Below are 16,933 nucleotides of genomic sequence, written 5' to 3' on the forward strand. Positions count from 1 at the left end.
GCCTACCATGAGCCTGGGGTGCGACATGAGGGAGCATCTGCACTTCGTATCATAGCATAGTGGGTTGCCAGGTTTGCGCACACTACACACGAAAAAATTACTTCTCTTTCAAGATGAATATAAATGTTAACTACCTTGAAATTGCAGATGTTCCAAAGTAAACAGGCAAGACGAGTTAAGTCACGTAGTTCGAGTCTGAGTCAAGTCAGTCCGGTCTCGAATACCAAGTCAAAGTTAAGTCGAAGTCCATAGTCTTGCTTAGCCAAGCGAGTCCTGAAATTGACGACTTAAGTCTGACTGGAGTCAAGTCATGTGACTCGAGTCCCCATGTCTGTCAAAAGCATTTTGCATCCATTCTCCAATCCGCAATCTTCGGGAATCCGAACAGACTGCACTACTGCTACCGCTAATTAACCACTTTCATTAACCTGTGCTTAAATGTGGCCCCGTAGTAACATCAACATAAGAAAAGAGCAGAGTAAGACCTCTTTTGGTCAACAACATACAGAAAATTGAAGTTGATAATCTGTCGAATGGAAAACTTCAAGCCTCTCACTGCAAAAAAAAAAAAAAAAAAAAAAAATGGTAGTGGGCCGTTTCATTGCTGAATTCTTTTAATCAGAAAAAGTAGCACACATACATGAAAATGGAAAGACCATAGTCAAAATTGAAATGGCACAATAAAGGATTGCATTGATTATGTTCAAACAAATATGGGATTTTTTTTAATGACATTATCAATGGGATTTTCTTTTTTTTTTTTTCCTAAGGAACAACGGCGTCTTTTTATGTTTTTTGCACCAATTTAGTAGAAAATGACATTTGAAAAAAAGTATTGCAGGTTTTTGAATAGCTTTGACATTTTTGATTAAGTTAAGGAAACGAGATGAAAAGGTAGAGGATATACATAACAATTTGAAATGGAAAGCTTGTGGTCCAAATTGAAATGTTAACATAAAGGATTTCATTAATTACATTAAGTTGGGATTTTAGTTTTGGTTGATTCTGTTGTTGTCTGTTTATTGGTTGTGTCCTTGTCAGCTACTTGTTATGATTGTATTGTTTATGTAAGCGCATCCTTGGGTTTCATGAAAGGCGCTGTATACGGTTATTATTATTATTAATTAGATAAACATGGAATTAAAAAACAATGTACATTTTCAATGGTTTTTCAATTCGATGGGACAAAAACGTCATTTTTGTTAGTGTGACATTTTAAGTTCTAGATAAAAATAAATGAAAAATTCCTCGAGCAAGAATTCATTCAACATAGCCAAAGTGTCTCAAGTGAATATCCCAAACCCAAAGTATCAATAGCAGAAAGAAACATTACAGTTGTGCAACATTTCTCAAATGTTATCCTACATCATCTCAGTTTGTCCATAGTCTCTATTTAGCCCATCGAATTAATTAGATTTTAACATTTTATACAGATATTTCCCATGTGGATCCAATGCAACATTCAAACAAAACAGGGTGCACATGAAGTTTATTCTACCAAACTTTTAAGTCAAATTGCTCACCTTGCTAACAACTTACAATACACTTTTTTTTTTAAATATTGATTTATTTTTTTATGCATTTTTTGCGTGATCATTTACCGTGCGTTCGTGCCGTTCGCGGTGCCATCGTCGTGGATAAACGTTTGGTTCTCGTAGCACTTGCTGCACATATTGTCGCCTGGAGAGCTCCCAAGCTTCGGCGGCGTTGAGTCCCCCCTAACCGAGTCCTCTTCCCCGGTCACTTGCATCCAGAGACCCGCGGAGGTGCACTTTTTCTTCTTCTTCTTCTTCTTACATGGGGCTCTTTTGAAAACAAAAGTAGGCTACAACAAGGAAGAAGAAAAAAAAAAAAAAAAAAAATCTAATTTGGTAATTTTTGTTTTGCCGGGAGATAAAACGCAATCATGGTGCGAGCATCAGGGTGCAGATGTAAAAGAAATAAGACGGACAAACTGACAGACGTCATTTGCAATCGGTTAATGATTGCAACCTAGTGTCAACTCAGTTCGGGAGTTTTTGGCACCACCTGCTGCAGAATCGGCGGTACTCCAGCCATTGTAAATGAAAGGAAATTTTGAAATCAAGGTTAATTCCAATTAAAAAAAAAAAAAGTAATTATAAATTAAACATACATTTAAAAATATATAAACAATTCCATAGAAACATACAGTATACATATGTATATACACAATGCATATAAATACAAATATATACATATACACATGCATACATATATATGTATATAATTGGAAGAAAAGAAATGGGTCCTTTTTTACATTAAAAAAAATGTATATTTAGGGGGAATTAGTAAACGTTATAAGGGTTCACTTTGCAACAGAACAGCAGGGTTAAGCCATAAAAATACAAAATAGACACCCCCACATTACATTTTACACCAAATTCTAACACCACAAGGAAAGTCTAATGCGAAAGGCGTAACAAACAAGTTATTGTGCCATTTATCAGCATTTTTTATTATTTTTCGTCTTGTAAATTCCATGTTTTCGGGAGACTCATATCCTGACGACCCCCCCCCTTGTATTAGTGCCATGTGTACGTACAGCTATTATAAAAAATGAAAGGGAAAAAAGAACCAACCTGAAAACTACCTGACAGGATGACTCATCCGAGGAAAAAAAAAAAAAAAAAACCTTGTGCAGTGAAAGGGCACAAGAAAGCTGTGCTACATGTTCACTAATGGACAGCCACTCGCACTTACTGTGTATAAGGTGGGTATAAAATGTCTACACACCCCTAATCAAACGTCAGATTTTTATTTTATAAAAATGAGGCCAAGATCATTTCAAAACTTTTTCCACCATTAATGTGACTTATAACCTGTACTACTCAAGTGTGAAAAAGATCTTTTAGACAGCAGAAGTAAAAATAAACGACAGCGATAATGTGGTTCCACAAGTGTGCACATCCTCTAATAACTCAGAATGGGGCTGTGTTCAGAATGAACCAATCACATTCAAACTCATGTTAAATGTGACTCAGCAAACACCTGCCACCGTTTAAAGTGGGTCTGATTAACCCCAAATAAAGTTCAGCCGTTCGAGAAGGCCCGACTTCCAGATGAGACAGTTCTACATTCCACACAGTTTTCTGTCAGTGGAGCATTCATGTCTCAGTTTGTGAAATATTGACGTCACCGGTCTCCGACTGCGGCGATGGCGACTGCAACTCCAGAGGCGTCGCCGTCGCGGTAGCAGAGGTTTCTGGTCCGAGGGAACCCGCGGCGGCAGCTTCGGCCGCCTTGGCGTTCTCTGCGGCCTTCCTCTCGATCTCGTCCATCCGCCGCTGCATCATGCGGGGCATCAGATGCACGTAGGTGCCCATCATGCGGTGGTTGGAGCGGATCAGCTTCCCCGCGCAGCTGTCAACGCAGCGCTCCTACACAATCACAATCATCTTTATTGGCAGAGTTCATTGATACACAAGGGATGCGTCTCTGGCAGTTGGCAGTCAATTTATAGTTTGGCAAAAATGACCTGTTCCTTTACTGTATATACTTGTGTACTTAATTGCTAAAAAAAAATTACATTTACAATAAATAATGTCTTTGTTCCTCTATTTATGCCAGTGAGGCATATTGACAGACAGAACAAATAAATAATCTTCTATTAGATGGCAGGAAAGTACATACAGTAATTAATGTATCCACTTTTTGTGACATTTTTTTTTGTTGGTGTGCTGTGAGATTTTTCAATTGTAAAATATGTTCCTTGGCTACATAAAGGTTGGAAATCACTGCTCTAGTCAGATCGTTTATTCTAATCAGTCAGGTCAAACCAACATGACAGAAATAAAGGGTGCTAACTTATTGTAATTAAATTAATTTATTGTAATTAAATTACTTCACCCACACCGAAACTTTAGAGCATGATTCGCCAGAACGGCGGCATATTTACGTCCAACTGCTTGCTAGGCTACATAACGTTTTGTTGCCTCCTTGCGAGCCGTATCGTATTACAAGTACGTGAACATACCTCAAGCAAAGCTTAAACGAACGTCCTCTTCTGTCCTGAGCACCGGTGACCACCAATACACGTTTTCCTTCCCCCATTTTGTCCTCATTATATAGTCGGCGCAATCCACCCGTGTTGTCGTCGCCAAGGTAACGAGTGTATCTGGTCACGTTTGAGTTGACAAGATAAAGCCCACTGATCATAAAAAAACGGGATCCGGTGGTATCGGAATACAAGATTTTATTGCAGTAATCTGACATAGTGCAATGTTGAAAGAGCAAATTTGTCAAATCCGGGCATTACGTGTTGTCTGTTCCACAACACCGACATGTTTTTTTGTTTTTGTTTAAATAACTTGATTGGCCGTCAGATAGTTACAGGACTACGCACACGACAAGGCGAAAAATAAAGCTTTTGGGTTCAAATATACTGCGCACGATGGTGAGGCGGAGTAAATGTCTTTTGCGGAGCCGATCAATGCGAATTACGACAGTAAAGCTGATCAGCATAAAATGCTAATTATCGGCCGATACCGAAAAAAACAATAAACTAGCTGTAAAGTCTAGTATAGACGCATACGAATTAAGACTTCCGGGCTCTCAGTGTAGCGCCACATTGTGTCACAACAAGGGGATACAAAGTGTGGAAGATTTCCTCAAAGTTTCCAGTAAATTGTTGTGTGTGTTAGTCCCCAATTAATACAAACATGGGAAAGTTAACCGTTTATTGAGCATAACCTCAGCGGCACACATTATTCAGTCAGTAGTTGACTACAGCAAAGTTAGCGAACGTATATTTGATCGACAGCTGAAGGGCTCATCTCCAGCGCCATCAGAGGACCAACTACAGTCTTGCAGCTCGAGGACGAGCCATATTTTTCATGATTTCAGAGGCATGAAGTCTTAAAAAAATGTATGCTCACGGGTTTAGTTGTTAACAACCGTGCCAAATTTTAATGATTCAAAAACAATCACCGAGAATATAAACTAGTGTTTGAAAGTTGTGACAACTCAAGCTGTTGTCTCTGCTTTCTTACGCTGTGTACTGTCAAATAGCAGTGTATGCAGACACTATGTAAACGATGGGAGGCTCAGCTCCAAAACTGAATAGTTGCTGTGGACTTTAGTCATAAAAGCACAGCGCTCACCATTATCTCTCAAGACATAAGGATGCCTACTAAGCTAGAATGAGTTTTCCTCACCTATATTTAAGCTACCTATTAAGAGCCATTTAGTAAATTCTTCTTTTATTTCTGTTTATTCCCATACATTACTATTAATTCCAATGGAAAGATTCCAACATTGAAAATTCCTGGAATTTAAGAACCCTAGCCACAACATGCTGCACAGCACTGACGTCAACTGCAAGATATGAAGTGTGATTAATTAAGAAGCAAGAAGAAGGGTCAGAGAAGGTGCCCAACAACACTAAGCTCCAGTAGCAGAGAGACTATACTGTATGCCTGTGAGTAGATCTCGATAGTCCTTGCCTCGTCCATGGTGAGGTTCCTGTAGTTGAAGTTGCTGGTGCATCGTTGGAAGCAGATCTCCGTCATGCGGTTGTAAACCAGAAGGAAATCACGCAACTGCCAAAAAAACATTAGTTATTATCCGAAAATTATGGCTGTGGTTGTTCAATATTTTTTGAATCAATTATCCTACCAATGATCCCATCAATTAGTAAAGTAATCAGACAAAAATCCATTTTGCATTATTAATCAGCAAATATGATTTCAAATTGACATTGAAGAAAATGCACAAAAATAAATTGATTATGATTGAGTTACTGATTTGGTCAGGCAAATACAAGTAGGTGAGTTTTTCAGTGATTTGTGGACTATAGCATGAATGTATGTACATTTATGTTTGTTTTGTTTTTCTGTGAAAAATAAATTGCTTCGTGTTTTCATTGTGTGTGCCTAAAGTGCCGTTATGTTAAATAGAAGAATGCATGACTTACGTTTCTCAGTTGCTGCCCGTGATCCATCGTGCTTATCCCAGGCGGTAATTTTGACAACTAAAACGTGTTCATTATCTTGGCGAGCTCAGCATGTATTTGTTGCCTGTTATATATAAAAGCCAAACTACAACGGGGAGTCATTTAAAAGCAATTCAAAGCGAGAAAGGTGACACAAGCGCAAGAATAAGGACTGAATGACTTTCATTTGTCGCTGTTTGTTAGCTTCCGCGTTTCTTCTTCGTCGTTTTCTTCTTCTTCTTCTTCGGCGATTTTCATACTGAATTGGATTACCGCCACCCGTGGATCTGTATGAATTACTGCTTTGGTTTAGAATTACAGTATTCTAAACGGTTCCTTTTTCATTTTGGAGGATTTGGACGTTATGACAGACTTGTCCACCCTATTGTGTGTTGATTGGCAAAACTCGTGTCAGGGTATAATTTATTTTACATTTTCTGTCAGTTAATAGGAATGACTTCAATAAGTACTAATGAGAAGTGAATGTGAAGCTTTTATAACACCGTGTCCTGCAGTGTTAGTCATTTATATCGAGAGAACGGGTTTATTATGAGATGGCACATGTTTGTAAACATCATCTGGTTGGTGGCTGGTACGCATCATTGGGCTCCTTCCATGCCGACTGCGGCCACTGCCGACACGTAGTAAGGTCCTTCTCTTTGGTAGCTCTTCAGGGCAATGTAATTCTGGCTGCCCAGTATCTCCGCTGCGCTCGACGAACTCAAGAGTGAGCTCACCAGCTCAAACTTGGCGTCTTTGGCCTCCTTCCTTTGACCGGTGGAACGATCCAGGATGAACTCCATGAAACCGGGCGTGCTCACCATCAACCTCTGACCCCACGCCTGAGCGGCGACGGCCTGGGACACAAATAGCTGTCAATAAACGTGGCAAGAATACAGTGACCCCCTGCCTATTTGTGGTTTTCTATTCAAAAATCAATACACCTCTATTGAAATGCCAGGCTGTTGTGATTTTAAAAAAGGAGACCAAGATAAATCTTTTTGTTTTTAAATTCACCATTAAAGTAGAACGTGACTATTTCCCAACATATGTCCTTTAGTAATTGTTTACATTTTACTACAGACAGGAGTTTTCAAGTACAAAAACGTTTTTTAAAAAAAAAAACATAAACTGATGAATTAATCTTTAAATATATGCGCAACATTATTTATGCACAACACCCTTTAATGTTAAATCCCATGTCTTCTATTCCATTATTATCATTTAAAATGAAAACCAGAGTTGCCTTTCCGAGATGTCAAAACATGTAAACTTTGACAGAGAAAGTCAAAATGAAACTGAAAGAGCTTCTGCGACAAGCAAATAAATCCACACAAAAATATGACAATGACAATGAACCGCAATTTAGCAGAGCAATGCTGTATTAATACAGGAAACTATAAACATTTTTAGGGGTGGGCGTCAATTACTCATTTACATTTGTCACTGTTTATTGTAATTAATGATGGCGTTATTAGGGCGCTTACAGTGAAGACCCGTAAGGCGCCACAGTGCAGTTCCGGGAAGGGCTGAGTGCTGATGTCACGAATCATGTCAATGGGATGCTTGGAGAAAAGGCGGAACCAGGACTCGGTCAGCGCCAGCAGATCTTCGGTCTGCTGCTCCGGCTTGAGGGCAACAAAAAAAAAAAAAAAAAACAGATCATCGAAAACCGTTTTCTTTCCACCTAAAATTCACAGGACACAAACATACCTGTAAAGTAAGGAGTTGCGATATGGCCTCCAAGCAGCGCGCTCGGAGCTCGGTGGCACCGGAGCTCGTGAGCTGGCTCATCCTTAACAACACCGACTTGAATTTCTCACCTGTCGTCACACAGAAAATAAAGTTTCATTTACACCATAATGAAAAATTCTAGACATTTTTTCCCCCTCTCTTCTGGTCAAACAACAGCAAAGGCCCGACTATCGGATGTCTCTAAACGATTATCCTGCGCGATTATCCCGTGGTGCTGGGTGTGTTAAGAGTTACTTACACCGTCGCAATCATAAATGTTAAATCTGTCCTTTACTATGACAAATTGTTATATGTGTGTGGTCCAAACGGAACAGGGTTGGGCCATGGACTCCATGATGACAACGTGTTTATCAAGCGGGGTACACACACACACAGACAATCAGGTCGAATGTAGCATTTTTCCTCCTCTACGATCAAGTTCAGCAAAGGCCCGATTGTTATATACCTCAGAGTTTACCTTGAAAACTGTCGGCACTGACGTTAAATTAAAACAGAGTACAGGTACATGTTTCCTGATAATCGGGCCTATTGTTAGTCTCAATACCCCATTGGGATTAAAGTCAGCTAAAGCCCGATTATGAGATGTCTCCATTCTGAGCAATTATCTAGTGGTGTGGGGTGTATGAAGGGGTGTATTTCCTCCCTGATCTGCTTGAAAAACGGTCAGGCCTGACAATCATAAATGTTAAACCCGTTCAATATTAATGATTACTTATCATAATGTGTAGTTAATTTCTTTATTATTATGATGATTATTATTAATGTTTCTTGTTCTACTCCTCTTTCTTCTGCTCTGTATATTCCGGCAGTCCAGATGCCCTGTGGCACCATGCTGCCCCTCACAGGTCAGTCTTGGTACTATGTCAGAAAATCTGTACATATACGCATATTCGAATTTGACTAGCTATGGCTCAACACATTATCGATCTTTCAAAGTATCATTTATTCCTTTCGCTAGATTTATAATCCACCATAAAAATTGTTTTATCCCGGAGCAGATGCAGCCTCAAAGCAATCTCACCTGTTTTCTGCAGCACTTGCTTCCCTTCCACAGTAGAGCCCAGCAGTCCCAACGTATCCAGAGCCACGCCGACCATCGCGGGATCCGTGTCCATGGCCATCTCAAACACTTTGTTCTGGAAGACCGGGTAGTCTTCGCACACCAGCTGGGGACCGTCCATGAAGGCCAGGTTGCCGAAAAACTTCACTAGCCCTATGGAGAGTATCCAGCAATCACACGGACTTCGTAACCAATATGAAGAAGTATTTTCTTACCTGGGAGATACAAAGAGGAGAAGGGATCAGTGTCTGCTTCTTTGATCATGTTGGAAATCTTGTACATGACGCCCTCCCGTCCCAAGTACTTTCGGCCATGTTGACTGTGGGCAACAGTGGTCACCATCTCAATGGCCGTGGCCCTAAAAATTAATAACATCAACTTTTTGATCTGCAGGACAACTCAGAGGACATACAGTTCAAATAAATCATCTTAAAGGGGACGTTTCATAGAAAATTGACTTTTAAATGTGCGTTGTTATGACCTGATTAACACATCGTCTCCTGTCAGTTCTGTGAGCAGCTGAGACAATATCCCGCTGTTGGCACAGTAACCGAGGGAAAGTGGGCACTCCGACGCAATCCCCACAACCAGCTGGAAACACAAACAAACTCTAAATCAGACTAAACTTTTATACAGGCAATTATTATCCTCGCACTGTACAGTACACAACCAAGGGGAAATAATTTTTTTGATCCCCTGCTGAATTTGTAAGTTTGCTCACTTACAAAGAAATGTGATGTTATTGGTTGTTTTTTTATCATTATAATCGTCAGAATATCAGTCAGTAATGCATAAAAGCCCAATCTAATAGTTATTAAATGTTGTCCATTTTAAATAAGCTTTTGCAATTATAATGGGCGTCAATAATCCGCAGATTTTAGCTATTCGCGGAAGGGGCCCGGGGCACACCACACACAATATGACCAAACTGTTACATGCCTGATTTTTTTTATCTTTACGTGTGACAGACATACCAAATTTTTTTTAAAAGATTTGAAAAATCCTTGTGTGTGTAGCAGGTCTAAATCACTCAGAAAAGGTTTTGGAGACAGTGCCGATGAAACCAATGCTCATCTATCTGACATCAAATCAAGCAAATTCAGCTCGGGATCAAATCTTTTTTTTTTTATATATATATACCTCATAGACTCTGTATCGGATGATGTCGCCAGTGGTCATCACGTCCTTCAGATCGTTCAGCAAGTCACTGCGGAAAAGTTTTTCCAGGCCGGTTTTGGTGCCACTTAGCTTGGACAAGGACTGGATGGCCTGCAGGAGATTTGTTCACGTCATAAAGAATGAACACATTGTAATGGCGGCAAACCTCAAAGCGCTTGCTTACCTGTTTCGCCACCATCATGTTCTCCTCCGCAATGGAGTGGATAACAGATCCAAGAATGTTGCGACTGTTGAGGACTTCCACCGCAGCATCCGGGTGCTCTGCCATCCTACCCACCTGAACAATAAATACGAAGAGCACAGGTTAGTTACCTGTGGGATGTTGGCAGGAATGTGGCAGGAATAAAAACACCCTAAATGTCTTTTTTTTCCTCCCAAGATTTAAATTTGATGACTTTCCCTAAAGGGACCAAAGTGGCATTCACAGGGGTAGTTTGAAACGGTCCGTGTGTATCAAAACAACACCCACCTGTTGTTCTTTGAAGAGTCATGGGATAATGTTGAAAGAGTCAAATTATTATTCCTTTGGATACGCCAAATTGAGCTCAAATGGAGTAAAAACTGTCATCTTTTTGTGCTGTAAATATTATTGTTATGTAGCGTCTGTATTAAGGTGGTTACCTGGGTCAAAGCCAGTATCTTGACAGTGTCGTTGGGGTGCGTCAGACCCGCTTGCAGCGCCGCTCTGTAGTTCTGGACCACCTGCAGTGGGCTGCAGGCCATCAAGATGCGTTCGAGGATGTCCACACACAGCTCCACCTGCTCCCTGTCAATGCAGAAGTTGTCAGTCGCCTCAATACTGTTGTCCATGATAACGTTTCCATGACAATACATTCATCTATACAAGTACAACAACGGCAGCAGGGTCAAGACCAGAACAAACCGCTTCTTCAACCAAACCATCACTATTCCATATAAATGATTTATTATATATTCTATCTTTTATTCTTCAAACACAAATTTGGAGTTGCACGGAAATTTCATTGTATCTGCAGCACACAATGACAATAAAGGCATTCTGCTCTGTGCTATTCTATTCTTTAAACATCTGCTGTGTGTTGCTTCCCCCTGTACTGCTCTGACCTCAAATTTGCCCCCTGGGGACCAATAAAAAGGGTGACTGTCCAATAGAAATGTTAAAATTCCAGATTTCTTTGTAATTTTATTCAAATCTGATCATTCTCAATAAGTCCCGTTTACAAAAACTCCAATAATTTGGGACATTTGGGTAGATGTGCATCATAACAATAAATCAATCATGGTATTAATCATTTGTTTGAACTACTCTTTCTGAATAATATGCCCCTATAGGTACGTACGAGTAATATAACACATACATGAATTCAATGCATGGCATTTAATTTACAGAGATTCCAGAAACGGTTACCTTAATAATTATCTTTTCTTATCACGACCTAATACGACTGCAAATTTCAAAGGTAGTACGTATGTCTTTGTCCTTATTTCAATACATAATGAGAATCAGAAGGCCAATTAAAGTGCGTTGCATGTCAGAAAAAATAAAGCAATATATAATACGTGATCCAAACAATGACTGGACAGAAATACTAGTGTTTTCCAACCTTTCATTTGAGTTTAACAAAGAGAAGATCACTTCAAAGCGATGCCCGCTAACAAAGTCCCTCAAGGCGCTCAACGGTATGGATAAAAGTGCAGTTTTAAGGCATTGAAGTTCTTCAATCGGGTCTTCTACGTCGGAGATTTCTTCCAGCAAACTCTCGATGGAGGCGGCCATTGTCCTCTGTTTACATGGAAAGCGGACACTGACAGTCGCGAAAGCGGACCGACTCTTCTTCTTTACCATTTGGCAGTGGACGATTCACACGCCAATTGGCTATGATCGCCATCTGTTGACTCGAGCTGGTACTGCACAAATCTTGGTAATCGAGTTCAATAACTGAAATTCCCGAAAAATTAAAGTGGTCCAAAAATTACATTTTTTGAAGATATTAAGACTTTGTTGGAAAAAATATTTTCTTCTTTTAATTGACTTTTTCATCTTGTGAAAAATATACTGATTCTTGCTCTTCTTATTTTTTTCATTTTCATTTTTCATCAAGTAAAACCTTTGTTTCTTTTATTGTGACTTTTTTCTTGGGAAAAAAAATATTATTTTATTGTGACTTTTTACATTTAAAAAAAAAAAATTTGTTGAAAAAGTATCAACCTTTTTTAATTAATACTAAAAATTCTGTTGAAAATATACAACCTTTTGGTTGAAGAATAGACAACCTTATTGTAAAAGAAATTAGGGAATGCCAATGAGTGACTGTTCAGGGCTAATGATGGGGACCCTTAAACCAGTGATTCTCAACTGGTGGGTCGTGGACACTGAGTAAAAAAAATATATTGGTTGTATTAGTACTGTGATTCTTTATTTATTTATTTATTTTTACAGTCCAGAGCACGGGCGAGTCTAAGTCGAGTGCTTTGGGTGGGCTGATGATGATCAAATTTTGGAAAGTACCCTTCTGAAATTTGATCGAACTTTTAAGACCTTGAAAAAGACTATTTGGTGGATGACCAAAATAATAATAATAATAATAATAATAATGATAATAATAATAATAATAATAATAATAATAATAATAATAATAGACAAAATTATTAGACAAACTCATAGGTTGGGCTGAGGCAACTGGTACAGAGGTGTACCAAGTTCCCACATACATAACAACATATTAGATAAGCGACAGGAAATTTTCCTCACGTGTGTTCGAGTCACTAGTTTACTCCGTAAACAAATACAGTGCAGCTCAGCCTGTGGCTAGCGGGGACCATGGCGAGCAATATGCTTTTAGTGGTATGACAAACTCATTTGTAATGGCATTTACAAATATGACGTACTGTACATGTTTTCAGAGGCTATTTATAAACAAAGAAATGCTTTATTGTTCTCAAGTTCTACAAAAGTGGGTCACGACTTTGCAACAATAGGAAAATTCAGGTCACAGGATGACACCAGTTGAGAACCACTGGCTTAAACTACATAAGAATTCACCAGGATACATGCACTTCCATGTTGAAGCCTCCAAAAGGTGATTAATTCGTCAAAAGAATAGTAACAAAGAATGATTCCAAGAGGGCCTTCACACCACCTGGTTTTTGGTCCTTAATAATAATTTTCCTTCATATCCTTGCAGCAAATGTTGACCGTTTTTCAGCCTTGTTCACGTTTTATGCACAAAGCTGTCCTCCTCGTGTAACATGTGATGCTGTCTGTGTGCAGTCATCCACGCTGAATAGGGTTTCACGAAAATGGAGACGCGCTCCCTGTCAGCTTGTATTCCCGCCTGTCAAAGGGACAACAGCTTGTGGTTAAACTGCTGGACTCCAAAACAACAAGAACAATATCATTGAACAGAATCATGCAGGTAATATAAATCAGTTATTATTATGATTATTATTATGATGATGATTATTATTATTATTATTAATAGCAGTGGTAATATTATTATACTTATGTAAAAAAAATACTAATGAATTCTAATGATAAATGATTCATTTATATTATAAATTATAAAAGGTAAAACTAGAAGTACTGATTCAACTCCTTCTTTTTATGCAGAGGCAAAAAAGTACAAAAGTACAAAAGTTCAAATGAATTTTTACTGTGGAAACCGTTGGGCCCGACAAAGACCAACATGTTTATGTTTCTCAGGGAATCTATGCAAATGTGGTGGTACCATGACTGAAAAATAAACACTGTATGGTATGTACAGTTTAACAGTTTCAAGATTCTCACCGTTACCTCCATTTTCCTTGACTTAACACACACTGGTAAATTTAAAATCCATTTTAAATGTACTAGACATGGACATTTTAAAATATTTTCATTTTTGTGTATTTTGCATCACTTGAGAAAAAGTAGCCACATTTCAGGGTGAAAGAATGACATTTAGGGTATTTTAACTGTTGTCTAATGTCAAACATCCCATTTACAAACTTATTGATTTGCCTGAGAATTTGCTGTCGATAGCTGTTTACTCTTCATTGTGATGCAGTTCTAGCCAGACCTGTGTTCAAAGGTGTACTGTACCACTGAAGCACTGATTCTGGTGTTTCGCTACCCTGTATTTCATCTTATCTTAGCGCACCGGTGTCCAACTCAAGGCCCGGGAGCCAGATCTGCCCTGCCACATCATTTTACGTGGCCTGCGAAAGCAAATCATGCGTGTCCACATGCATGATTCTTGCAAAAATCTGAAAACTGTCATATTTAATAAATGATAACATTGAGATATTGCGAGCGTTGGAATGCAGAACTTATCTTAACTATTCTTGCCTTGACATCTGCATCTGTACCTCCCTGATTGTGGATGATGCTGCCCAAGTATGTGAAAGACTCTCTTTCTTTAAGTGGCGTTACCATCGCACGTGATTGGTTCAGCACTACTTATGTTAATCCTCACAGTCTTGGATTTTTCTCTATGGATTGTAAGGCCTACTTGAGGTGAAATGCTGGACCTGCAAGTATTTTGTGTGTTCTCTTTTATCTGGATGTGGTTATGTGACAGTACTGGCAAGTCATGGGCAAAGTTTAGGTCGTCCAGTCGGCTCCATAACGTACATTGGATCTCATTCTTCTTCCCTTCGGTAATGGTTGCCATTAACCAGTCAGTAACTAATAGGAACGATAATAGGCAGTCCTGCCTGATCCCTGTTTTAATCACGAAGGGCTTAGTTATTTGGCCTTTGAGTGTGCACTGTAGCTTCATTGTTATGTGTCCTCTTTGTGTTCCAGTGGTTTCTGTGCAAGCTAAGTACTCACCAGTGGTGCTTCCTCCTCTTCAATGTGCTGCTCTTCCACGCACTGTTGTTCGGAGGTGACTTTGTGGAGGAGTATCTCCTTCAACCTGTACCTAAGGTCTACAATGACGGGCTGGTCATTGACATCAGGGAGAAGGCCAGGAAGTTAGACCTAAGTGCCGCCACGGAAAAGGAATGGCGAGCGTACCCCGCCCCCAACCGTGAAGCCTGCACATCAGCTGACCTCTTCCTCCTGGCTCTCATCTTCAGCTCCCCTGCTAATATCTCCAGAAGGGATGCAATCAGGAAGACGTGGGTCAACCAAACGCAGGTGCAAGGCCTCCCAGTGCGGGTTATTTTTTTCACTGGCTCAGCTCACACTTCTCAACTGCAAGAGGCTCTCGTGTTAGAATCGAACCACAGCAGGGACGTGGTTCAATGCCGCGCTGTGACTGACTCACCTTTTGGAGGGCCGGTTGAGAGGACGGTGTTAGCGTTCCGCTGGTTGATCACCTTTTGTCCCAGGGCTCGCTTTGTTCTCCTGACACACGACCATGTGTTTGTAAACCTCCCTGCCATTGGAGGCTACCTGCTCGGGTTACACAGGCACCCAGAGGACCTGTATCTGGGACAGGTGATCCAGGGAAAGTACTCGGATAGGAACCAGTCCAGCCCCGGTTACGTGCCTCCGAACTTCTACCTGCACAAACACCTGCCGGAATACTGCGACGGCACCACCTATGTCATGTCCCAGGACGTGGTACGAAAAGTATACGTAGCATCCGCACAGGTCCGCGCACCCGTGTCGGCGGATATTTTCGTGGGCCTTTGTGCCCACAAGGCTGGTGTGGCGCCGACCCACAGCGCTCGATTCCCGGGAGACAAACACATCCGCTACAACGCTTGCTGCTACCGTTACCTGTTCAGCTCAGCCCAAATGACGAGTCTTGATCTGGATAGGGTGTGGTCAGACCTGGGTCCGAATGGCAGTGCTGGGACATGCTCCTTGTTCCAGACCTACTATGGCTTAGTGATCTGCAAGGCCCTCACGTACCTGCATACACTGTCCATCCTCGCCACTTCAGAATAAGCGGGGGTCCGCGAGCCATAGCTTGGGGTTCGGCAAAATAATTTGTAATAAATTATTGTCATATCATTTTAAAAAGTGCATTCCTTTCACACCAGTAAAACAAACATAATAAGTCCATAAATTTTCCCTACCATAGCCTTGGAACAATTAAAAGCAGTGATATGAATAATGATCATAATTCACTTTATTGGCGCCTTTCACAAGCCACTCAAGGTCACCGTACAAACATAGTTACTCGCTTGAGTAACAAAAACACAGTGCTGTACGCTGATGATCCAAGATTGATTGTCATTGGTACATTTCTGCGTTCTCACTCGGTACCACTCATGTTGATGGGTTGAACTTTTTTTTTTTTTCCTTTTTACTTTTGAAGCCCATTTTTCAAGAAAAATCCAAACTGTACTGTTTTATATATTTTAGTATTCGGAGTATTGGGACATTTTAAAATTATACAATGATATTAAAGTAATATTTTTAAAAGAGTAAACTTGTACCGCTCGCATAACGGGAGCGGGGAGTTCACTTCCGTTGTGCTCAAATGCCGCTATGTTGTGCATTAATGTTGCAATGTTGTCGATTACTGTGGTGTTTGCAGTTCCAATGTGTGTCAATGTTGTGTCGTGGTGTTTTCAATTGTTGCGACTTGTCTAGCCCACTGTACAAATCACGTAAATAAGACTCTTCAAACAACATTATTCCAATGCACACAAAATTCATAAATGTTTAATACACTTAAATTATAAACATGAACATATTTCCTTCAACAATAAATGACTTTGTAGCCATTTCTATGTACAATCTCGCTTCAGTCAGCTAATGGAGTCATGCCCCCTCTTGCCACAGACTATTACACCACCCTACATTATCACATATTTAAAGAGTGACGTTATTTTTCTGTCAGATGGTGTCCCGGAAGCTTTAATTCAATGGATACCGAAAACTATTCCTCAATGCCACCTTTCAACAGGAAATGCATAATATGTTGCCATGCATATGGTCCATTGGCCCACTCCACCGTGAATTGGCCGCCGACAAGCAGCTAATAGCTAGGAGCTGCTAGTGGGCTTCCGGACTAGCGTATCGGCGTTGGGGCCGTTCAATACTCGACAGCCTCGCTCCATGTGCCGCA

The 16,933-nt window shown here is 40.2% G+C and overlaps 3 protein-coding genes across 3 annotated transcripts; 1 reads left to right on the forward strand and 2 right to left on the reverse strand.

Moving 5' to 3' along the window:
* Positions 1 to 2,272: 2,272 nt before the first annotated feature.
* On the reverse strand, positions 2,273 to 6,361 carry timm10b (translocase of inner mitochondrial membrane 10 homolog B (yeast)). Its single transcript, XM_061698444.1, has 3 exons — positions 5,933 to 6,361; positions 5,463 to 5,558; positions 2,273 to 3,398 (listed from the first exon to the last, which is right to left on the reverse strand). The coding sequence occupies exons 1-3, from the start codon at positions 5,957 to 5,959 to the stop codon at positions 3,126 to 3,128; spliced, it is 396 nt and encodes a 131-aa protein (XP_061554428.1). The 5' UTR covers positions 5,960 to 6,361; the 3' UTR covers positions 2,273 to 3,125.
* A 99-nt stretch (positions 6,362 to 6,460) lies between these two features.
* On the reverse strand, positions 6,461 to 11,751 carry psmd5 (proteasome 26S subunit, non-ATPase 5). The gene is made up of 10 exons (XM_061698443.1): positions 11,528 to 11,751; positions 10,566 to 10,710; positions 10,108 to 10,221; positions 9,906 to 10,034; positions 9,247 to 9,356; positions 8,981 to 9,123; positions 8,727 to 8,918; positions 7,664 to 7,773; positions 7,438 to 7,578; positions 6,461 to 6,807 (listed from the first exon to the last, which is right to left on the reverse strand). Exons 1-10 carry the CDS (start codon positions 11,698 to 11,700, stop codon positions 6,550 to 6,552), a joined length of 1,515 nt encoding a protein of 504 aa, XP_061554427.1. The 5' UTR covers positions 11,701 to 11,751; the 3' UTR covers positions 6,461 to 6,549.
* A 1,421-nt stretch (positions 11,752 to 13,172) lies between these two features.
* LOC133414132 (beta-1,3-galactosyltransferase 9) lies at positions 13,173 to 15,804 on the forward strand. The gene is given in 2 exon segments (XM_061699278.1): positions 13,173 to 13,193; positions 14,725 to 15,804. Coding segments are annotated over 2 exon segments (1,101 nt in total).
* Positions 15,805 to 16,933: the final 1,129 nt, after the last annotated feature.

This window comes from Phycodurus eques, chromosome 15 (assembly GCF_024500275.1).
Source record: "Phycodurus eques isolate BA_2022a chromosome 15, UOR_Pequ_1.1, whole genome shotgun sequence".
NCBI classification, from domain to species: Eukaryota; Metazoa; Chordata; class Actinopteri; order Syngnathiformes; family Syngnathidae; genus Phycodurus; species Phycodurus eques.

Excerpts from the sequence above, each read along its gene's own strand:
- timm10b (XM_061698444.1), bottom strand. The coding sequence starts at position 5,959 with ATGGATCACGGGCAGCAACTGAGAAAC. Across the intron at positions 5,559-5,932 it reads ACGGGCAGCAACTGAGAAAC|TTGCGTGATTTCCTTCTGGT; the intron begins GTAAGTCATGCA and ends TTTTTTTGGCAG. Across the intron at positions 3,399-5,462 it reads GGAACCTCACCATGGACGAG|GAGCGCTGCGTTGACAGCTG; the intron begins GCAAGGACTATC and ends GTGATTGTGTAG.
- psmd5 (XM_061698443.1), bottom strand. The coding sequence starts at position 11,700 with ATGGCCGCCTCCATCGAGAGTTTGCTGGAAGAAATCTCCGACGTAGAA. Across the intron at positions 10,711-11,527 it reads TTGTTAAACTCAAATGAAAG|GGAGCAGGTGGAGCTGTGTG; the intron begins GTTGGAAAACAC and ends CTGCATTGACAG. Across the intron at positions 9,357-9,905 it reads TCCGATACAGAGTCTATGAG|CTGGTTGTGGGGATTGCGTC; the intron begins GTATATATATAT and ends TTGTGTTTCCAG.